Source organism: Saimiri boliviensis, chromosome 1 (genome assembly GCF_048565385.1).
Source record: "Saimiri boliviensis isolate mSaiBol1 chromosome 1, mSaiBol1.pri, whole genome shotgun sequence".
NCBI classification, from domain to species: domain Eukaryota; kingdom Metazoa; phylum Chordata; class Mammalia; order Primates; family Cebidae; genus Saimiri; species Saimiri boliviensis.
The window spans coordinates 226,136,865-226,160,774 of NC_133449.1; the positions used below are offsets into that span (position 1 = coordinate 226,136,865).

Sequence of the window (23,910 nt, forward strand, 5' to 3'; positions counted from 1 at the left end):
CTAGCTCCCTAATCGCGCGGCCTGGGAGGAGGTGCCATGACAAGCCCAACCGGAGGGCTGGAGAGGGCTAGAAGGGCAGACGGAGCGTGCAACCTCTTCCGCCTGGAGCCCGGAAGGGTGATGTGGCTGCGGCACCGCCGGCCTCGCTATGGTAAGAAGTGGGGCTGCTGGGTCGCGGGTGAGCTTCAGGACGGGGTTGTGGATCTGGTCTAGGGCTAGAGGTTGTGCGGCAGCCCGTGGTGTGTGGGCCCGGGGCTGAGAGGCTGTGGAGCCACGCGGTCACTGCCCGACCAACCAGAGAGAGTCGGGATGGACTGTCCAAGGAAGACTCCTGGGTCGCGGAGCTCGTCCCTCAAGCAAAGGCAGCTTTCCTACTTTGTTTAGAAAAAAAAAAATGCCTTGGTGTGTCATAACTGGTTGGCTACGTAGATTTTCCGTGGTCATCGATCCTTAGAGGCATTAGAGCTTCTCGAGTTTCCGCTTGTTTTCTTGCATCTCCTTATCTCGCCCTCGGTGCCTGACTCTGGTGTTACTGTTTGATTTTGAGGGAGAGGTTCCTTTGGCACCCACCTCCGTATCTTCATTTTCATCTGTTCAGTCAGTAGCCCCTCAGGGCCTCTCCCACGTCTTTCTCTCCACTTTGAAGGTGCTACTTTACAAGCTTTAGGTTTAAGACTTCTCTGCAAAGGTGGATTGCTTTTCTAAGAGCTTAATATACTTACTGGAGTGATGTGTAGCCTCAGGCTCCTGTTTTACCTCCAAGTCCATGTGCCAAATGTTGTGTATATTTCTGGGCAAAAGATGCATGGCTGCAAGTAGACTCAAAAACAACTGTGACTCCAAAAAGCTTGAGTCTCCGTGTGAAAAATGATGAGCCTATGGTTCACAGAAGTTGCTGCAGAATCCCATATAATAGTAAGTCAGTCTCTTCTCTGGATGAGTTTACCACCTGATGGAGAAAACGGCAGTTGAGTCTAGGAAGACTGTCATTCTTAATTCTTTTACATCTTTCTGGAACACGAAGTTGAATTATTTTACTCGTAGTGCAAGTCAAAGATAACTTTTTATCATCTCACTGTCACATCGACTAGCTAAAAACAAGATGCATATACTGTGCTTAAGATCAGAAGTATATAAACTACCTTGTGATACTTTTTCCAAAAGGAGCAAATACTTTCTCTTATTAGCATGTCCTATGTTCCAGGCTCCGTTCAAAAAATCAGTTTATAAGCATGGAAATATCAAGTTCACAACAGCTTCTAAGTAGATGTTTACAAGTGAAAACAGTGAAACACGAAGAGACTGACTTGCCTCGGATCACACACCTAGTGGATTGTAAAGCCAGGACTCAAACTTAGTGCCAGAAACGTTCCTGCTGATAGAAACACAACATAACTGAGGATAAAATAAGTCTTAGTGATTTGTTCTTTATACATATGTATATATAAATCAGATATAGGTAGAAAACAGAAACAACTGCCAGGTGGTTTTAATTCCTGTGAGCTTGGGATGTCAGAAGTACATTGCTGTTGGCAGAGCTATGAAGTGAGGTTTCAAGAAGGCTAACTTAGCAGTTTAAGAAATGGATTAGTGTCTCAGTATCTTTGAGTTTGCACCTAAACTTGGTTTATTTGTGAGGTAACCCAATGGTAATGACTTAATAAACCTGGATTACTGTATTGTAAAGAATCTTTATAAAAAGGCTTTCAAGGACAAAATGTTTATCAGCAGTAATAATTTACAACTATCAGCATGAACAGTAATTGTAGCTCTTGTGAATTCATACTTTTAAAGAATTTCAGAATGCCTTGTTCCTGCGTAAGGGGTAGCATCCTTCAGTATTCCTCTCATGTCTCATCTCTTTCCAAAAAGCCTCCCTTGACCCCTTCTATTTTCTTCTACTCTCTTTAAGTATCTATAGGGATATTCCTAGTCCCTAATGTATGCCTCCAGTATCCCTCTAGCATAACCCTTTTCACAGAAAACAGCAATAACAAGCCCAACCGGAGGGCTGTTGCCAACATTTCTCCCTCTCTAGGCAGAGTTCCTAGAGACTAAGTCTTTTAATCTACATTCACAGTGCTAACTATAGTTAGTGTTCCATTAAGAGTCTGGAGACACAAACATGCTCCGTGTCTTCAAGGATTTCACAGTCCAGTGCGGGAGATTATTAAATAAGTAAATTCCATCTATTGTCTGCTATGATGTAGCATGTAGTGGAAAGAGCATGGGTTTAGACTGAGCCAAACAGGGTTAGAATCATTCCTACTTCCCATCCTTTACTTGGTTAACTGTAAGGGAGTTTACTTTCATGTCTTCTTGTGGTGCTAAGTGATTTTCACAAACTCTGCAAAGTAGGAATGACTGCTCACATTTCATAATTAAACTGAATCTCAGAGAATAGGTGTGAAATATTTTCCCTCAAAGCAGAAGATATGTAGAAAATAATTAAACACAGTGGAAGGGATAGTATTGGCTGGGAACTGCTTGGGAGATGTCCCAAAGAAAGAAAGTAATTCTCTCACCTGCATTTTAAAGATTGAGTATTTGGGAAGAAGTCATTCGCTAGAGGTGGGACAGCAGTCCCTGTCCCATAGAGGAAGAAAATGGCAGTTACGGAAACAAAAGGCATGAAGTTCAATAGTTGCATGAAGTCTCAATGTGGCAGGAATAAAAAGTGTAGTAGACTGGTGATATGTGAGGCTAGAAAGATTGGGGCCAGATTTGGAAGAGCTTTGTGCCATGCCAAAGACTGTATTTTGATGATATTTAATTGCTTACTTGATAAAGGCTTTGGAGCAGTGAAATAAAAGGTGTGCATTTTAGAAAACCAACTGCTAACAACGTGGAGAGAGTATATTTAAATGGAGAAAGATTAGACTCTGGGAGACCAGCTTGAAAACAAGTACAGTAATTCAGTTATACGATGATTGAATGTCTCAACTCTGATGAGCAGTTGGGTTGAAAGGAAAGGAAAACTATGAAAATGATTTTGAAGGTACTTAGTGAAGGGTGATGAAGCACAGCTCCAGCTTGGATGATTTATTGGGCAGGAAAGAAATACAGCAGATCTTTGATAACATTTATGAGGAAGAAACTCCATTCCCAGTTCCTGTGTGAACTTTGCACGTTGTCTTCTTGTCTGTTCTTCTCATGTCTTACTGGATTTTCTCTGGGAACTCCAGTTCCCTCCACCCCGCCATCCGAAAGATATATACATTAGGTTTGTTGAGGTGTCTACACTCTCCCAGTTTGAGTGCTCTGCACTGGAATGACCTTGCATACTCCAAGCTACTGGGATGGCTCTTGGCACCTTCAACACTGAACTGAAATGGTGGGTGAATAGCCAGTTATCGTACTTGTTTTTATTAATCTTTCTTAAGTAAATGTATAACTCACATTTATTTCAGAGTTTAATATCAGAAGTGTTTTGATATTTATTTGGAAGTTTGGTGATGTTTTTGTGACCAGAAATATGCCATCAGAACTTAACTCTTGTTTATATCAATTCACCTATAGTAAAATTGGTTTTGTTACCCATCTTTTGGCTTACAGTTGCATTTTCCAAGGACCTATGGATGACCTTAAGTGAGGGCTTACTATATTGGTTAAGCACCTACTCTGACAGGTGTTTCACATACAAGGTTTTATTAAAGACTTATTGGCCATATATTTCATATGAAGAAACGGCTGCAGAGTGCTAAGTGTCTTGCCCAAGATTATGCTGCTTATAAATAACAAAGTTAAGATTTAAACTGAACAGATTTGTCACCAAATACTGTGCCCTTTCTACTATGCAACAATACCATTAATTGCACAAAAATTTTAAGAAGAAAAGCAAAGTTTATATGTCCGGAGTGGGTGAGGCAGTAGCAGTTTAGACAATAATTCTGTTGCTAGTATTACTTTTGCATCACCCATGAAAATGTGATGCATGAAAACGGCATCACAGTTGAAAAGCAAGTATCTTAGTATTATAAAAATAGTTCCCACCTCATGAACCTATGAAAGGGTTCCATGAACTACACTTTGATAACCACTGCATTAGACAGATAGGAATCTGATGTGGGTACTGATCTTCTCTAACAAAGTTTTTAATACTGATTGCAAATAAAAACTTCCAGGCGGCTGAGGCAGGCATTCAAGACCAGCCTGACCAGCATGGTGAAACCCCGTTTTACTAAAAATACAAAAAAAAAAAAAAAATAGCTGGGCATGGTGGCATGTGCCTTTAGTCCCAGCTGTTTGGGAGGCTGAAGCAGACTAATCGCTTGAACCAGAAGGTAGAGGTTGCAGTGAGTCAAGATCATGGCACTGCACTCCAGCCTGGGCAACGGAGTTAAACTCCATCTCAAAAAAAGAAAAAAAAAAAATTCAGGGAGTTTTAGGAAACTACGGATGCCTAGACCAGTTCAATCCAAATTTCTGGGCAGTGATGGCTTTTTAAGCTCCAGGTGGTACTAATAAGCAGTTAGATTTTCATACCATATAATAGGACATTTTATCAGTCTTTGTATTTTCTTGATTGCAAGGTCAAAGTACTTTTCTCTACAGCAGGCTTTGCTCTTTGTCCTTCAGAACGCTTTCTCTGGTCCAATCTTTATCAAAGACATATATGAAGCATTAATTCTATTTTTTTTTACTCTGTCATTCATTGTTTTGTGTATGCCTTCTCTTAATAACTCTTGACACCTTTTGCTTTATCTTTAGCTCTGAGGTGTATATAAAATAGCTCCAATATGAAGTAGCACAAACATAGCAAATTAATTGTAGGTACTATAATAATGAGATGAAAATAACTACAAAATCAGTGTTGCCAGTGGAAAACAGAGTTCAGGTGCTGCTACTCTGTACTGTAGTTTTACTCATCATATCCATGAAAGTTCTTAAGTGGAAAGTATTAAATAGAAAATGTCTCTGTACATTTTTGAAATAGGACTGGTGAGAACAAATGGTTATTTAATCCATCCCCCTCATTTTACAAATGAAATGAAACTGACAAGTAGAGATGTTGTTGATTCATCTAAGGTCAAATTTATATACATGGATTACTTCTTTAACCCAAGTATTTAGCAGCCACTGGTGCTGAGAAGAGATGGGTGATGGGTTTGTGTCTAAATATTAATCAAGCCTGATTTCTTGCTCTCTAATTAAACTGAGGTTACTTGTCTATTTGGTACAATGTCACCCTACCACATGATAAACAACAAAGTTTAAATTTTATATGCTGATAATGCCAGAAGAAAATGTTGATAATTTTTATGTATTAGTGAAAATATTTTCAAAGAATTCTGGTCACTTATTTTGGGCAAATTAGATATATGTGTGTTTGTGCATTCATATGCAGGCGAACATCCTTGCATTTTCATGTTTTCCATTTTAAGAGACTAGTTGGAAAATGCTGACCTGACCTAGATTTTGTAAATGATAAATGCTGACCCACTTTTCTAGTGCTGAATAATTTTATCACAGTTAAGTCAGGAGTGTCATTTCTGTCTTCCCTTCTATCCACAAAGAAGGGATAAACTAATTTCATGTAAAAGAAGTAAGTATTAATACAAGTAAAATTGTTACTGTTTTGGAGTTCAGAATGTTGTCTTTCATATTCAATTCTTGTTTTAAAGTGTACTTCAATAAAGCTGGAGGAATTAATATGTCACTAAAAATTTATTTCCCTTATAGGAAACAGTCAACATTTGAAACTCCAGCACAGTGTTATATATAAATAAGGCCCTTAATCAACAACTTTGTTAAACAATTTGTTTGGTATTCCTAAAAATAAATAAGCTGCATAGTGTCCAAGTGACCCAAGACTAATGAAAATACTGTAGGTTTAGTCACTCCTTTCTGCAGATTAAATATGCTTAGGAACCAGTCATTGGACACTCTAGGCACAGCATGTTTGGCATATTGATGTGTACATTTCTTCTGCTTTTCTCATGTTTTTTTCTTTTTGCACTTTTATATTGCTTGGATAATTCCTTTTTTCCTCTTCTATTCCTAATGTTTTGAGTCGCTTCTTTTTAAGATTTCTTATTTGAAAGTTTTGTAAATAAATACCTTGAGCTCTTAGACTTAAAAGTATTTTATTCGTCTTTTTAAAAAATCTCTTATATTGAATTCTTACTCATAATCAGACTTAATGAATATAGTTTTAGTGTTCAGAAGTGACTCTGAATATGAGAAATTGTACCTTAATAGATAAAATGATAAAAAGAATCTGAAAAAATATTTCTAACTTTTCAAATAGACTTGAGAATAGAATGTTTTTTAGAGGCTTGTCAACATTGTGAGTAATTCTATGTCTGGAACACGTAGCTTTACATTGACCAACCTCCATCTATTCATTGATTAATTATTGCCTCTCCTGTAGTGATGGTGAAATAAAGTTCTTCCAGTTTGAATAACTTAACTCAGTGCAATAACACTAGTTGTTTGAAGCATATCAAAAGATCTCTTTGACTGTGAGTGGTCAGGTAAGTCTACAGTGCAGAGGATTAATAAAAGAGCCCTTGAAGACAAATCGTTTGGGGACCTCCATTGGCATATTTTAGAAGAATGACATAGCTCTCAGAGTAATGATCAAGGTAACCTGCCTACTCAGTCTTAGAGATCTTTTGAAAGTGTGTATCTTAAGAATTAAAAGAAATCAGAAGAACACACACTCTCCAGTGTGCAAGCACCTTCAAGGCTTGCTCCTTGCTACTTAATAGAACATCTGAATTCAGGTCTTTACCCTGCATCCTAGGTCCTTAACATAAATATAAGGAAATTTGCATCTTTCTACTTGATTTTCCAAAATACTATTGAGAAGTAAACATAAATGCAAAGCTGTAAATGGAGGTTTCTCATGAAGAGTTAACAACATATTGTATTCAGCAATCTGATCTACACTGGATTTTGAATGTGCATTTTTATTTTGGAGTCCAATTATGCTGTTGGATTTGTTAAAATGTTCATTATTGCCAATTGTATTCAAGCTTCTATTCATTTGACATTTTTCAGTGACTTCCCTGTGTACTATTTTAATAGTCACAAGGAATTGATAAAAACCTAAATAGAATAGAGAAGACAATCACAGTACAGTATGATGTGTGCTATCACATACATATTGTGTGTATGTATTATATACATACAAAAATCCTGACTCTGCTTGGTATGGAGAGTGGAGACAAGGGAAGACATGAGGAGGTGAATCTTGAATTGAGGTTGGACAAATGAGTCAGTTCTCCAAGCAGGCAAGAACAGATAGCATGTGCAAAACTTAACAGAGTACCTTGAAAAAGGTTTCATGACTAAAAGGCTCTGAAAAAAACTAAACAAGGTAAATGAATTTAACCTTTTTATCATCTTTTCCTCTATTTTGTAATTAAATATGCTTACATTTTTCTTAGCTTCCTCCCTTCCCTTTTAATGACATTTTTCGATTGAAAATTGCCATCATTTTTTCACTGAAGAGGAACATCTGTTTCCTTTAACCCTCAGACTAAAATTTTGTATCACCAGACAACAGATGCTAAACATTAAGAGGAATGCTATAGGTGGCAGGCTAATGTCCGTAAGTTAGAAACATACTTTTGACCAGAGTCTGGGTACATCTAGAAGACTTACCACCTAAGATTATTTGTTTTAAATTTTAGAGTCCATAAACCCCCAGAACGAAGTTGTATATATCATATATTTCATGCTTGTAAATGGTTTTCATTTGTAAATGGTTTTGCACATAAACGTATATACACACTCTACTTCTTTAATAATAGGCATGTTTTTAAGTGCCTTTTTATCTTCTATTATGAAAACATTCAAACATAAAAAGGTAGAAGTCTATAATGAGCTCTCATATTCTCAGCATTTTATCGCCAACCCTACCCCTCTCCCACCACACACGCACTGGATTATTTACAAACCTATCCTGGACGTTGTATCATTTAAGCATGTTTCTTTAAAAAGGCATTTGGAGAAGGAAAGAGAACACATTACAAAGTCATGAATTTATGTACTGCACTAGGCAGATGATAAACCTACTTTGCAGATTTCTTTTCCAACCATTTTACTGTAGGAACCTTTTTGCTTAAAGTAAGTTTCTCACTATTTCCTGAACATGCTAATGACTTTTTCTGTGGGACGTTTTGCCACGTTTTTTACTCTTCTGGAGCCTGCTGTCTGCCCATCTAAATGGTGTCCTTTCAAGATTTGACCCTTCCTGCTTTCTCCATGAAGCTCTTCCTGACTTTTTCTTATGAAAATGACTTCTTTTGTCTACATAGCTCACTTCCACATTCCACAATGAGTTGCTATTTACTTTTTAAAGTACATGTTCTGTTTTAACTTGATTATAACTGCTATGTGCCTCAGTCTCATGTATAAAATACACATAATAACATCTATCCCAGATACATGAGGATAACATAAAACAAGTACTCAGTGAATATCAGTAATTATTATTGTTAGCCATAAACTCCTGCAGGGAAGGAATCATACTGTCTGCCTTTGTTTTTGTTTTTGTTTTGACACAGAGTCTCACTCTGTCACCCAGAATGGAGTATAGTGGTATAATCTCGGCTCCCTGCAACCTCTGCCTCTCGGTTTCTTGCAATTTTCCTGCCTCAGCCTCCTGAGTAGCTAGGACTACAGGCACACACAGCCACACTGCTAATTTTTTGTATTTTAGTAGAGATGAGTTTCACTGTGTTGCGCAGGCTGGTCTTGAACTTCTGATCTCAGGCAATCTGCCTACCTCAGCCTCCCAAAGTGCTGGGATTACGGGTGTGAGCCACCGCACCCAGCCACATGTGCCTTTTTTTAAATCCCCAGTGCCTCATTTTCCAAAGTGGATACTAAATACACAGTTATGTTGGCTGGGAGGAAATCTTTATTTTCTATGAGGTCATTATCCAGTATTCTTTACTAATATATTCATATACATGTTCAAAATATGACCTTTGAAAGATAAACATTGAGATACTGTGCTTTTTATCTAGAATTGATCATTAGCTAATCAGTTGATATATGTTATAAAATGTTTATCACTGGCTTTCACAGGTTTAAGTTTAAAACCAAAGCTATATTAAGTTTTATCTTTGTTATATCCATTTAAAAATGTATAGAAAAACTAATATTAAACTGATAATAACAAATCATTTTTGTCTTTTTCAGATCATTAAAGCACTTAGACAATTTGAGAAATCCAAAAAATTGAGAATTATATTAAAAACTATTCAGAGATGGCCGGCACGGTGGCTTATGCCTTTAATCCCAGCACTTTGGGAGGCTGAGGTGGGCAGATCACTTAAGAATCAGATGTTCGAGACCAGCCTGGCCAATGCAGCAAAACCCCATCTCTACTAAAAAAAAAAAAAAAAAAAAAAAAAAAGATACAAAAATTAGCCAAGTGTGGTGGCACATAAATTTAATTCCAGCTACTGGGGAGACTGAGGCAGGAGACTCGCTTGAACCCAAGAGGCGGAAGTTGCAATAAGCCAAGATCACACAACTGCACTCCAGCTTGGGCAACAGAGCAAGATTCTGTCCCCCATCTCCCCAAAAAAACCATCCAGAGATAATCAGCATTTTCCTACCTTCTTTGCATAAAGGTTTGCATACCTTAAGATGTGCTGTCTGTGAAATCTTTGATCCCCTTTTGCCTACTGCTTAACATTGTACATGAGCACTTTTTGTCATTGAGAATATTGGTAAATAATGTGTGTGTGTGTTGGTGTGTGTGTGTGTGTGTATATATATATATATTTTTTTTTTTTTTTAGACAGTCTCGCTCTGTCACCAGGTGCCAGGCTGGAGTGCAGTGGCGCGATCTTGGCTCACTGCAACCTCCGCCTCCCAGTTTCAAGCAATTCTCCTGCCTCAGCCTCCCGAGTAGCTGGGACTACAGGTGTGTACCACCACGCCCAGCTAATTTTTGTACTTTTTTAGTAGAAACGGGGTTTCACCATGTTGGCCAGAATGATCTCAATCTCTTGACCTCATGATCTGCCCACCTTGGCCTCCCAAAGTGCTGAGATTACAGGCGTGAGCCACCAAACCTGGCCACTGTAATAATGTATGTATTTTTTAATTTTTTCAGTAGTTTGCACATATTTATCATAAAAACATGACAGATTATAAAGGACATTGGAACAGTTTTTAGTTGTTTCTTTAAGGTTTTCCTGGCTATTCTTGCTTTATTTTTTCCACATGAACTTCAGAATTCATTGCCTGTTTAAAACATAATTTATTAGGGCCAGGAGCAGTGGCTCATGCCTGTAATCACAGCAGTTTGGGAGGCCGAGATGGGCAGATCACGAGGTCAGGAGTTTGAGACCAGCCTGTCCAACAAGGTGAAACTCTGTCTCTACTAAAAATACAAAAATTAGCTGGGCGTTGTGGCATGTGCCTGTAATCCCAGCTACTCAGGAGGCTGAGGTAGGAGAATCACTTGAACCCAGGAGGTGGAAGTTGCAGTGAGCTAAGATCGCACCACTGCACTCCAGCCTGGGCAACGGAGCGAGACTCTGCCTCAGAAAAAAAAAAAAAATGGGTAACTTGTTGGATTGGGTTCACTTTAAATTTATAGGTTGTCTTTACAATGTTGCCTTCCAATATAAAAACCTGGTTTAGCAGTTTTCTTAATCCATGTTATGTTGCTATTTAAAAAAACTGAAATTAGGTAATCGATTATGAAAAAAGGTTAATTTAGCTCACAGTTGTGCAGGCTAAGATGTTAGGGCTTGGCCCTCCTTCTGGGGAGGGCTTTTAGGATTCATCACAACATGGCTAAGAAGGTCAAAGGGGAAACAGACCTGGTGAAAAGGAGGGAGGAGCATCATGGCTTTATAACAACTACTCTCTCTGGAAAGAATTTATTTCCTGGAAAACAAATCCATTCTAGTGAGAGCGAGATCTCACTAACTGGAGAACAGCACCGTGACATTCATGGGAGATCTATGCGTCCCAACCCAAACACCTCCCACTAGGCCCCAAGTCCCAACAGTACCATACTGGGGATCAAATCTCTACCTCAGCTTTGGACACAAAAACAAAAACCATATCTAAACCACAGCAACGGTCTCTTCTACTTTTATGTTCTATCTATGTTAAGATTTTCTCAGTTTTTTTCTTTGATGCCTATGTTGCACATTTCTTGTGAAGCTTATTTCTAGATACTTTAGCTGTTTGTTCTGGATGCTGTCTTTTTCCATTGTCTTTCTTCTGAATAATGTGATTATGAAGGCTATTGAAGTATATATTTTAATTATGTACCCAGCCACCTTACTCAGTTTCCTTTACCTCTATAATTGTTTTTCACCAAATTCTTTAGGGCTTTTCAAGTAAGCACTCAGCCACAAGTATCAATTTTATGTAACTAAGTTTTGTTATAACTCTTACGCTTTCTTTTTTTGTTTGTTTGTTTTTTAGGAAGTGCCTCTAAGTTTAGTAAACAAGCATACTGCTGGCAGTTGTGTGAGATTGACATATTTTATCTACTGGTATATGATGAAAATGTTATTCATTGTTATATATACAGTAATATTCTTGTACTCTCTTAATTTTATTTTTTCAACTGTCTCTTTTTGGGCTTCTGCTGTGAGACAAGCACATGGTTGGTGCTGGAGAGTCAGAATCTGATAACCTGAATACACAATGTCCATCCTTCAGAGATGAATATTATAATAAAGGTATCAGTTTGCGATGAGAATAGAAAAGAGAGTTCTACATAAAATAAGAGAAAGGAAGTAACTGGATTCAAGGACACCTTCTTTAAAAGGTGATGCTTCAGCTGAATTTTGAATAGAATAAGTCCACCTCCATTTACTTTAACTGGAAATCTATGATTTTGTTTGACTGTGGAAACTTATGAAACTTAACATTTCTTAGGATTCTTGTGTTAAATTTTAACTTTTGGAATAAGAGTGGTACTATTAAATACAAGCTAAGTATCTTTTATCCAAAATGCTTGGAACTAGAGTGTTTTGGATTTCAGATTTTTTGTGGATTTTGGAATAATTGGATTATACTTACTCATTGAACATCTCTAATCAGAAATCCAAAATGCTCCAATGAACATTTCCTTTGAGCATTATTTTGGCACTCAAAAATTCTGATTTTCGAACATTTTGCATTTTGGATTAGGGATGTTCAGTCTGTAATGAATAACTTTTAAAAAACCAACAGTGAAAGAGCAGGTGCTTCTTTTTCCAAAGTCTATTAGCCTTATATTTTTCAACTTGTGGAAAATGATAGCTTAAATTTAAGGCATGTTTATCCTAGAAACAACTCAGAATTAAATGAGACTTCAGTCAGCATTTAAGTGTGTCTCCCCATCCTCCACCCAGCCAAAGACTTAGAAAAGCTAGTAACTTCACTGAGGTCATAAAACCAGCTATTGTCAGAGCTTGAAGACTGGAGAAGACCTCAAGATTCTGGTTTTAAGTGTTGTCAGACTTGTCATTCTGCTTGCCTTCTTGAAGAAATAAAAGCATCATTTTAATGTGGAACTGTCAGGCATTTTTTACCAATGCAGTTTTTCTTGTGATATTAATCTTTCTTTTTTTTTCTTTTTAGTCTGCCATTTTCAATTTTCAGAGTCTATTGACTGTAATCTTGCTGCTTATTTGTACCTGTGCTTATATTCGATCCTTGGCACCCAGCCTCCTGGACAGAAATAAAACTGGGTATGTTACTAATGATGTCTAATCACCCAAATTAATTCTTAGAGATGTTGAATGTAAATTAACATATAAATTGTTAGATAATTTAATTCCTTGTGTAATTTGGTCTTGTAATAACTTTTTTTCATTTTCTCCCTTTTAAAAATTGAAAAATTTTATATTCACTATATCTTATTAAATTAAAAGTTAAATTTCGGAAGTGACCTGAAATGTGTTGAGTAAAAAATAGCATGAGGTATTTAACCTACTGAAGGTGAATATAGATGTTAGTTGTCCATCATTTTTTATGATAATACACCATTTTCTTTGTAGACAGTGTCTTCTCTTCATTCCACCTTTTTGCTAAAGTCTCGTTGCATTTATTCTTCAGTACTTCACCCATTTGTTGAAATTATTTGTTGCCTAGCTGTGCGTGAAGTCTTTCTATCCAAGTAGACAGTTTCATTTCATCTTTCTCTTCTGTACCTGTTAACTTAGAATTAAAGCATGTGGTAGACTCTATTAAACACTCACTCCTATTGATGGGTGATTGGAATTCTAATGCAATGCATAATGTCTATCTACTAAAATATGTAACTGTTTATCTCATTAAATAATAATTACATAGTAGTAGAATACTTTCCTTATGCTATTATGTAAATTCTTCAAAGCAATTAGGTTGCATGTAGAAATGTCTGCTCCTCATTCCTTTGGGAGCAGGAATATATTCATAACATGCTACATTAACAGAGGAGTTCTCAGGGCTGCCAACCTTCAAGTAAAGGTTGAGTGGTAGTATATTTCTCCTACATAAAAGACCACAAAGAGCATGCCTAGTTTTGCATTTTAAAATATGTACTAATACAGTCAACTTTTTGAAAGCTTTTTTTAAAACCTTTATTTCTGCTTATATATGTGTTAAGCACCATTTTATTTTGATTTATAACTAAGAATTATTTTGTGTAGAAGAAATTTGTATAGGCCTCTTATCGTTCTGCTAAAATTACGTGTTTTTATGAGACTCATAATAAACTTTTATTATAGTGAGAATATATACCATGGTTAGGTAGAGATATCTAGGCAGATTGGATAAAACATTTTCTCGATTACTTCACTGTTTAAAATAACTTCCCTTTTTTTGCTATTACATCAAATAATATGGAACTAAGCAGCAGAAAAAAAAGATTGCTACATTGTCTTTATCCTGGTTTCATAGACCTGATAGCATTATCAACAAATACATTTATGGGCATTTAGCCGTAATGAATAAGCAACATAATTACATTTTTTAAATCAACTAACAGGGTGTGTGTGTGTTGTAATCCTTTTGTACCAGTTTCTTAATGATATTTACTTCTAGAATATTAGACCCTAAAAGACCTTCAGTTTGTGATCTTGTGGTTTAAGACTATGTTCTGTGGCTCTGTGTTTCCCATGTAGACTCTTCAGGTGTCCTGTTTGAGATCCCTCATCTGACTCCCTCAACCAGAGTAGCTTCACGTTATTAATGCATGTTTTAATCAGTGGGTTCTAGAATCAAGGAACCATGGCTTTGCAAATGCCTAGACTATTCCATTGTTTGATGAAGAAATGTTAGCCAATTTTAAGTGATACCTGGAGTTTGATACCTAGAGTTATCATCACATGTACCTTTAGCCTATATATGAACACAGTATGTGTAAGTCACCATTCTAAGGACTTTCTGTGTAATCACTCATTTCATCCTCATAATAACCCTTTGAGGGTGGGTACTGTTGTTAAAGAGACAATAGCTTGCTCACAGTTATGCAACCAGTAAGTAGGATTGAATTTAAGCATAGTCTGGCCTTTAGTTTATTTTCAGGCTAAAAAATTTTACTACAGAAATAAAACTTTTTAGCCTGTCAGAATGTTCATACTTTGAAATAAACTCATGTTTTTGCTTATTTCATTTAATCTAAACTATATATATTCCAGTTCATAGCAGTTTCTATACAGTGATGGTTGATATGCTAAGAGACCTTTTGCTTTGAAGTCAGGAAGTTATACTTCAGAGGAAGAACTTATATAGAACTGAACTGAACCAGAATTTTCTGTCAGTCTTATCCATTCAGATACAATGATTCGCTAGCCCTCCATCTCTTTTGGCCAGAAAAAAATATACTATACGTTTTTCTGGAATTTATTGATTTTGTTGAGCTAATAATTCGAATTTACGTAACATAATATTAATTTATCTTCATTTGCAACCATATGTAACACTATTTATAATTCTGTTATTTTGTCAGACCAACAAAGTAATGTCCTTAGTGTTACTTTTTCAGATATTTTATTCATTGATAACTCAACTGGTCTTTTTTTCAAAAATGATTTGTTGTACATGCCAAATAAGTGATAATTCCATATAATATGTAATTCATAATATATTCATTCATACAAATATAATGTCTCCATTCTAATACTTATTTCCAGAATATGTGCTTTAAGTGTCATATTTAGTGAATTTACATAAAGTGTCCCCTAAACTAGGAAATTTTTTACTTATATTGAAAATATAGACACATTTTTAATGCCTTCTTAGTAAATGACACAGATAAGTAAATACCATCATTGGAATTCGTGATTATAGATTATTTACCTTTAGAACTACATTCTTTAAGAAATTAGTATAAATATTTTAGTATAAATATTTTTGGTGTCACATTCAACCAAAAAAGGTTCATTTAACATTTTATCAAAATTGATGCTTAAATTGATGTATACATTTTCTGCTTTTCAAAGTATTTTAAGTTAACTGAATAGTAAGCTCTCATTCAAATTTTTGCCACTCATTAATTTGCCCTGGGTTCGACCTATGACACTATTTATATTCCAGTTCGTAGCAGTTTCTGTACATTGATGGTTGATAGGCTATGGTGTCCTACTTTCATACATAAATGGTGCATCAACATCAAACAGATTTCAAATTTGAAGCCAGTGTTAAAGGTTAATATATTAATATACAATTCTCTATATGATATCAAGAGAATGATTTACCTTTCTGAGTAATCAATGGCTACTTTTTTCTTTTTTTATTCTATGCAGATTGTTGGGTATATTTTGGAAGTGTGCCCGAATTGGTAAGTGTCTAATCTGCCTCCATTTCTTCAGTTGTAAATTGTTGACCAATTTACTTATGTTATAGTCTCACAAATCAAATGTTAGTTTTAAACGGGCAGGCTTTCCAATTCTCTGCATTTTTGCAAAAGTTTTTAAGTTGTACCAAGCTGTTTTCCTTATGCTATTTAAAACTAGATTTGGGCCAGGTATGGTGGCTAACACTGTAATCCCAGCACTTTGGGAGGCCAAGCTGGACAGATCACCTGGGGTCAGGAGTTTGAGACCAGCCTGGCCAACATGATGAAACCCTGTCTCTTTTAAAAACACAAAAATTAGCTGGACATGCACACCTGTAATCCCAGCTACTCAGGAGCCGAAGGCAGAAGAATCACTTGAACCCAGGAGCAGAGGTTGCAGTGAGCCAGATTGCACCACTGCAGTCCAGCCAGGTCAACAGAGTGAGACTATGTCTCAAAATTTAAAAAAAGAATAAAACTAGATTTGATGGATACTTCATTAACATAGTGATAGAAAAGTCTCTCTAATTTAGATATCAAAGTCTCTAATTTAGATATCAAATACCGTGCATTCCAGGTATTGAGGGAAATAAATATATGTGTTTTCTGCACACATTGATAGTATAGAGGTATAGAGCATGCTGTTCTATATATTGTATACCATTTTGATAACTAGGATATATTCCCATCTAATGAAAGGCTTTCTGAGCAGCCATCTAAACATAATCACTTTATTACCTTATATTAAGTTACGGAATATTTAACTGTTTCGTCTGTTGAACCGGTGTGGTCATAGCCGAACTGTTTGACTCAGGTTAAAGTATTACACTTGATCTTACCTAAAAGACCAAGAAGCAATTAAAGTTTAGCTAGGTGTAGTTGTCTTCCAGCTTTCAATGATAAGATTAGTAGCATCATACCTGTTTTAGTAGATAATAATATATTCCTATTCAGTTGTCCTGTGTATGTAACATTTAACACTGCCCAGCACATAGTAGACTCTGAAATGATTAAGTGAATGAATTAAAATGTGTTTTATTGCTGTAATTCATCAGTATTCTTGAATAATAAATTATAGCCTTTTTTAACTTTTTTAATTTAAAAAAAAAAAAAAAAAAACTCCAGAGCATTTGTACATATACCACTTGGACTGAAATTGAATGTTTCTTATCTGCACTCTTTGGAATTACTTGCATGACCAAAGAAAAACTGTTTTCCTTTAGCACTCTTCTTCTAACATTGAATTTATGCCTAACTACTTTTTTCTTTCATAAAGCTATTAGACTTTTATAATGAAAAATATTTTTTCTGTGTTTGACATTTAGTGTGGTTAGCCAGTCCGACGACAGCCTAAATTCTCCAAACTAATCCCTTTAAATAGCATGAAGAATTGAAGAATATCTCCATTAGATAAACTGTGTTCCCTTTGAGTATTGTGTTTTATTTTTGTTTAAAACTTCTCAGAGATATGGAAAATTTAGAAGATGTCCCTAAAGGAAGCAAACTTAATGAAATTGAAAAATACAAACTGAGTATTTGTAATGCAGGTATACCTCAGAGATATTGCATGGTCCATCTCAAGAAATCATTTTCTTTGTTCATAAGAAGCAGTTACTCATTTATTTTGATTTTATCATGAGATTATTGTAATTCAGTCACATATTAAAGCTCCCCTTCTAATTGAAGTTCTCTTGCTCTTTTCATCATATCTGCAGTTACTTCTTCCACTGAAGTATTCAGTAAACCATTCTGTAAACAGATATGCTGTTTACAGCATCCAGCCTTAATTGTTCCATTTCTAGAGCACAGGCAGAGCAGATTTAACATAATTGTTAAAAGCTGTAGAATTTTCAGCAGGTGAATGAGCATTGACTTCAGCTTAAAGTCACCAGCTACATTAGCCCCTAACATGAACCAGCCTGTCCTTTGAAGCACAGAGGCCAGGCACTGACTTCTCGTCTCTAACTGAGATGCCATTTTTTCCAGTAGAAGGCTATTTTGTCTACATGGAAATCTGTTGTTTAGTGTAGCTACTTTCATCAATTAGCTAGTTTCTGCATAACTTGCTGTAGTAGTTTCTTAACATTTATCAGATAACTTTGCCATCTTATATATGCACAGTTTATGGTACCCCACAGCAATTACAATGGTACCATGAAAGATCAATGATCACAGATCACCATAAAAGATACAGTAATAATGAAAAGGTTTGAAATGTTGGGAGAATTACCAAAATATGACACAGAGACACAAATTGAGCATGTGCTATTTTCAAAAAAAAATGTCACCAGTAGACTTGGTCAGTGCAAGGTTGCCATAAACCTTCAGTTTTTTTTTTAAAGGAGCAGTATCTGCAAAGTGCAATAAAATGAAATATGTCTGTACTTAGAGATTTTTTGAAAGAAAACCTGGGAACTGATGCAATATATCTGAAGATGGTTATAGTATCTTCAAATATACTAGTCTTAAAAATCTTTAAAGTACTGGGCCGGGCGCGGTGGCTCAAGCCTGTAATCCCAGCACTTTGGGAGGCCGAGGTGGGTGGATCACGAGGTCAAAAGATCGAGACCATTCTGGTCAACATGGTGAAACCCCGTCTCTACTAAAAATACAAAAAATTAGCTGGGCATGGTGGCGCGTGCCTATTAATCCCAGCTACTCAGGAGGCTGAGGCAGGAGAATTGCCTGAACCCAGGAGGTGGAGGTTGCAGTGAGCCGAGATCGTGCCATTGCACTCCAGCCTGGGTAACAAGAGCGAAACTCCGTCTCAAAAAAAAAAAAAAAAAAAAAAAAAATCTTTAAAGTACATGTAAGGGTCATATGTGGTTAGCTATTGAAATAATTTTGAGAGCAGGTTTTCTTCCCTTAAGCTTTTAAAGATAGGCAAGGCCCATTAATGATGGAAATTGTAAGCATAGTACTGAATTATCCAGAAGTCCTTTCTAAATCTGTGATGATGAAATCATAAGATTCTTTGGCCTTTCCAGTTTCTTGTTACGGTAAATGATGGAAGTATAAGCATAAAGGGCTTCATAGAAAAGTACTTCTTTCAAGGCTGTCATTCTAATATAATGACTATTGAAACAGACTTTATCTTCCAGAGAAATAAATGTGATTTTATCGTATTCAACTATTCTTCCTCAGTGTTCTCCCTTATGGTGATAGGTGTAAGAGTCTTTCTTTTGTAATAAGTATCGTTACCTTAAACAGGTAAATTCACAGATGATACAGCCTCGATAAGTCGTTACTAGTCCAGTACATTTGACAAAATAGAGAGACCGTTTTGATAGTCACAGCTGGACTCAGGGACAGATAGTGGGTAGAGGTCAGGGATGTTGCTAAGCATCCTAGGATGCACAGGGAATCTATCACAACAGAATTATCAAGTTCACAATGTCCATAGTACTGGAGTTGAGGAAGGCTGGTCTAGATTCACAGAAATTTGTGGTGCAGACTTATCCAGCACTCAGTTATGAACAACTGCAAACCCTGAAATAATAGGAGAAATCTTAAGCACTTTAAAAAGAACCAAGAAGAGAGTGACAAAATCACATCCTCAATGTAATACTGATAGTTAGCGGTAAATGTAGATACACACACACCAAACTGCATGCTTCAGAGAAAAGTTACTCTGAAAAAGAATACAGCCAAGAAACAGTGGTAAGAATACTTCAAGTAGAATACAAAGAGAGAAAATAATGGAAGAGCAGGTCTGGAGTTAAGAGGCATTGTTTTCATCTCAGTTTTATTAAGTTGCTAATGCATAAAGAAAATATTAAAGTATTTTAAATCCATCTTATGTCATAAGAGAAGTGTATACAGTTCCATTTAGTAGCCAGCCCACACAGCCCTTTTGTTCAGTTATTACTTGAAAAGACTACCGCTGAGTTTAAGGTATGTAGTTTGTATCTTTTAATGATTTCCTGTAGTATGATCTATTTTTATGTCTAATTATAAATAGTGTCTAATATCTTTTTTTTTTTTTTTGCTTTTTATTTTCATTTTCCTCTCTTGAGTATATGAATGCCATAGGTTGAATGGTTCATTTTAAATGTTCATTTATGCCAATTATGTGAAAGCATTAGCTTTTCATTTTGGCAAAGTGACTTAGAAAATGTGCTGATATGCTGCTTTCTCAAGCATATGCATCTCTCTTATCTTGACACAGAATATATCCACAAAGAAAGGATGCAGTTTTAATGGGAAAAGACCTAGCCAAATCATCTTATCATGTTACACATCACATTACAGCAACTGTTTTACATTCACTTATGCAGACCTAAGACCAGACAAAAAGTAACATTCTTACTCAAGTTCAACCAAAGATGTTTAGCTCTACCACATGGCAGTCTCTTTTAAGAAAATTAAAAACAGGAAAATGAAATCCGTATGTAAATTATAGCATTCTAAGTTGAAGGATGAGGAAGAAGGGAACTTCCTCAAAAATTAATTTTTACCATATGGAAAACTTAGGACAGTATTAATTTTTTCTTTTAAGTATTTAATGAGACTATATGAGACAATGAGGGTATATAGCCCTAGTAAGAGTGACGGGATTGCTTATGAAGTCTTTCTGAAATTTATGTACAAATGAGGTTGTTTTTGTTTGGTTTGGTGACTTGGGCTTTTTCCTCTAGGAGAATTAGCATTGTTTAAAAATTGTGATCCAAGATATTTTTTAATTTCTTTGTTTTCATTTGAGGTGATGGTATTCTAAAAACACTTTTACTTTCTAGATTTTTTTTTTTAAGCCGGAAGGCAGATAGAACAAATACTTTCAGAAAAACCCCAAAAGTTTATTTTTTTGTGTATGTATATAATGTTTTCTATGGAAATTATTAAGCAGACACATATGTAAATTCAGTAACATAGCAGTGTAAGGTCAGTGGGGAAGATATAAAAATGAAAATGACCTTAAGAATTTTAGTTAATCTGGCCAAGCGCGGTGGCTCACGCCTGTAATCCCAGCACTTTGGGAGGCCGAGGCGGGTGGATCATGAGGTCAAGAGATCAAGACCATCCTGGTCAACATGGTGAAACCCCGTCTCTACTAAAAATACAAAAAATCAACTGGGCATAGTGGTGCGTGCCTGTAATCCCAGCTACTTGGGAGGCTGAGGCACGAGAATTGCCTGAACCCAGGAGGCGGAGGTTGCGGTGAGCCGAGATCCCGCCGTTGCACTCCAGCCTGGGTAACAAGAGCGAAACTCCGTCTCAAAAAAAAAAAAAAAAAAGAATTAGTTAATCAGGATGGTTAGGAAGAACATTTTCTTGAGGTATTTTGCTGAACTTGCTAAGTGGAATAAGGAGTTTCATTAAGAGTTGACTTTAAACATTATAGTAAAGCACAAGTGAAGATAGTATAAACCATCTTTACTAGAGGATGCCAGGCACGTACCCAAGATTATTTCTAGAATAGCTTCTTTTTCCTTTCTTACACTGCCCTCACAGCAGCATTTAAATGTCAGGTGCTTTATGAATTAGTATAGCCTTGCAATTATTGAAGGAACAAGAAAGAATGAGTTTGAGTTAATTCACAATGAAATGATCTCTATCTATTTGTAAAACAATTCGCAAGCCAACTTCAGATTTACTTTATGCAAAGGAAAGCATCCAAATGTAAGCATTCCTTAAATGTATGTGAAAAATTGACTCATACCGAAGTGGTTGGTTTTAGTTCTACTTTTCTAACCCAGAGTAAGCATACTGTAAAAGATTTGATACAAAATATATCTCAGAAATAGTTTTTCTAACATGTTTTTCATTAAGCATTTTAATTTGTTCATTTTTAAAGTGCAGTTTTATTGACCATCCTCTATTTTCATTTATGAATGCTCCCCCTTTCCTGTGCCTTTAAGTGTCATGAATTGCTACCAGTAAGGAAAAATACTCTGTTTCAAATTCCTTTTTAAGGGGTGAAATTTTATTCTTTTTATAGAAAAAAATAAACAATATTTCTTTGGCCTCAGTTGATTGAGATTGTTTCTCTTGGATCTCTGTCCTACATTCCACATTGTATTTTTTAGTGTCTGAGTTTACATAGTGACAAAGAAATGATGCTTTCGAGGTTTTCTAAATACGTGAAGATAGTCTGGGAAATAAATTGATAAATTAATAGTTTAGCCCCTTCTGTATTGTACTTGTTTGTTATGTTGCATCTATATTTTGTCCCTGCCCCACCCCCAGTGTGTGGGCCTTCTAGGGAAGAATGTTATCTTGATTCTTATGTATCCCTTCCTTGTAGTAAGTAATAACCTTATCATAGCCAGGTTAGCCACTCAGTTAATCAAGATGAATATCTCCTTTTTTTCAACAGGTGAACGGAAGAGTCCTTATGTTGCAGTATGCTGTATAGTGATGGCCTTCAGCATCCTCTTCATCCAGTAGCTGGGGAAAATGCTAGAATATAATTGCCATCAGATTTCATTGTGAACAAGGACATATTGCAGAAAATAATGGAAAGGATGGTTAACTCTTATCTCCGAACATTGAAATGATATACATTTGTAGATGCTGTTCTCTGTTTTTATGTTATTGGACCAATGTTCTACATAAATAATTAAGATGTAACCATTTAACACTCTGTAACAATCAACCTCAGTACTGTCACTACAATATAACATTCTGCAAATGCCATTTTCTTGTGTCAGATACCAAATTTTAGTGAGGTATCACTAAGGCACATAGTAGAAAACAAAATTGGTTAATTACTCATGTTCCCTTCACTGTGATTTGGAAATGATTTAATTTTTATAGAATGAGACCCTTTTTTGGACTAGCTTTTTTATTAAAATGGCTCAATTTGTGTTGATAAGGATTGCTTTCATATAAATAGTGCTTGCTTTTCCTCTGGGCACACCATTTTGATCATTAACCAGAGTACCTGTACTCTTAGCAAACTCTAATTTATGACTCTTTAAAATATTCAAAACAAGCATATTGAGTTCTTAAGGAGGAAAATAAATGAGCTGTAACTTAAAAGTAGTATTGAGAAAATGTTAGTATTTAACATTAGTGGATTTAGCCAAATGGCATAGCAGTCTCTGAAACCTTCTGTCAAGTATAGGTAAGCACCTCTTGTGCGTGAATTTTTAACAGAGAGCTGCCTGTCTGAAAAACACAGCATTCTTTTCTAGAATGAAAAGGACAATTATGAAGTAATTATCCTATATGTGTTTTTCATTCTTTTTAGTGTCTCATCTTCAAAAATGAAAGATTTATTTTAACTGCCCTAAACAAACTATATTTTTGCTTTGTTTTTTAAGGCACTTTAAATCCAGTTTGTGTTTTGTCAGGTTGAACTCGAATCTCTTATTACTTTGTAGGTGATAAATAGTTTTCAAATCTACTAAATTGTATACTGTGGCATAAGTATCTTTGAGCTTTGATAGGGAAAGAAGACCTTCAACAATTTTTAGTCTAGGCAAGAGAAACATTAGGAATGTGACTTCTAAATTTTACAATAGAGCAGTTATTTTAAGTTCATGCTTAATATTTCTTAAGATTCAACTGAAATTCAGTTAAAATGTCGAAGCTAAGAGGAACTTAAATCTTAGCTAAAAATTACATGTTGTAATATTACATTGTTCACAGCTGTTAATTCACCATAAAGGTAAAATGAAGAAACTCTCCCATTTAAAAAAAAAAAATTTATTTCTAAATTAATCTGCAAGTAGTTATTTATGCAGAAACAAAGTATGGAACTGAAAACCACCTATTTTTATCTTAGACTAATTTAAACCACCTGGAATGGATTCTAGGAAATAAGTAAAGCTTGCGTGTTTCCTGTGGTGGTTTTTTGTTTGGGTGTATTTTTTGGTTTTGGTTTGATTTTTCTGTATTTTGTTTTCTGGGGATTTTTTGTTTGTTTTTGCTTTATTTGTTTTCTTTCTCTCTCTCTCTTTTTTTTTTTTTTTTTTCAATAGAGCTGTTATAGGTTATCGGTGTATTTATTTTATAATTTTGGCTTGTCTGTGGCAGTTAAAAGTGGTATATTTTGCTTCAGACAGGTAATCAAGTTATAATAATTGTTCTGCCTCTAACCTGCCTCTTGGGCTTTACATTAGGTCAAGGATTTTCAGGATTTCTCTAAAATAGGACTCTTGTCAGCGTATCCATGCTGAGTAAGTCACCTTCCTGGCTCTAATTTCTGGGTGGCCATCTGTTGTCCA

General features: G+C 35.7%; 1 protein-coding gene and 1 non-coding gene across 3 annotated transcripts; both read left to right on the forward strand.

Annotated features, from left to right (window-relative positions):
* The first annotated feature begins 44 nt into the window (after nucleotides 1-44).
* On the forward strand, nucleotides 45-22,375 carry TMEM167A (transmembrane protein 167A). 2 transcript variants are annotated; one of them, XM_039479187.2, is made up of 4 exons: nucleotides 45-151; nucleotides 12,559-12,668; nucleotides 15,708-15,742; nucleotides 22,056-22,375. In XM_039479187.2, the coding sequence occupies exons 1-4, from the start codon at nucleotides 149-151 to the stop codon at nucleotides 22,124-22,126; spliced, it is 219 nt and encodes a 72-aa protein (XP_039335121.1). In that variant the 5' UTR covers nucleotides 45-148; the 3' UTR covers nucleotides 22,127-22,375. The 2 variants fall into 2 exon arrangements, with proteins under 2 accessions (XP_039335121.1, XP_074240228.1); XM_074384127.1 differs by lacking the exon at nucleotides 45-151 and adding an exon at nucleotides 11,591-11,672.
* LOC120365931 (small nucleolar RNA U109) lies at nucleotides 13,324-13,458 on the forward strand. The gene has a single exon (XR_005580752.1). It is a non-coding gene; the product is annotated as a small nucleolar RNA U109 (small nucleolar RNA).
* Nucleotides 22,376-23,910: the final 1,535 nt, after the last annotated feature.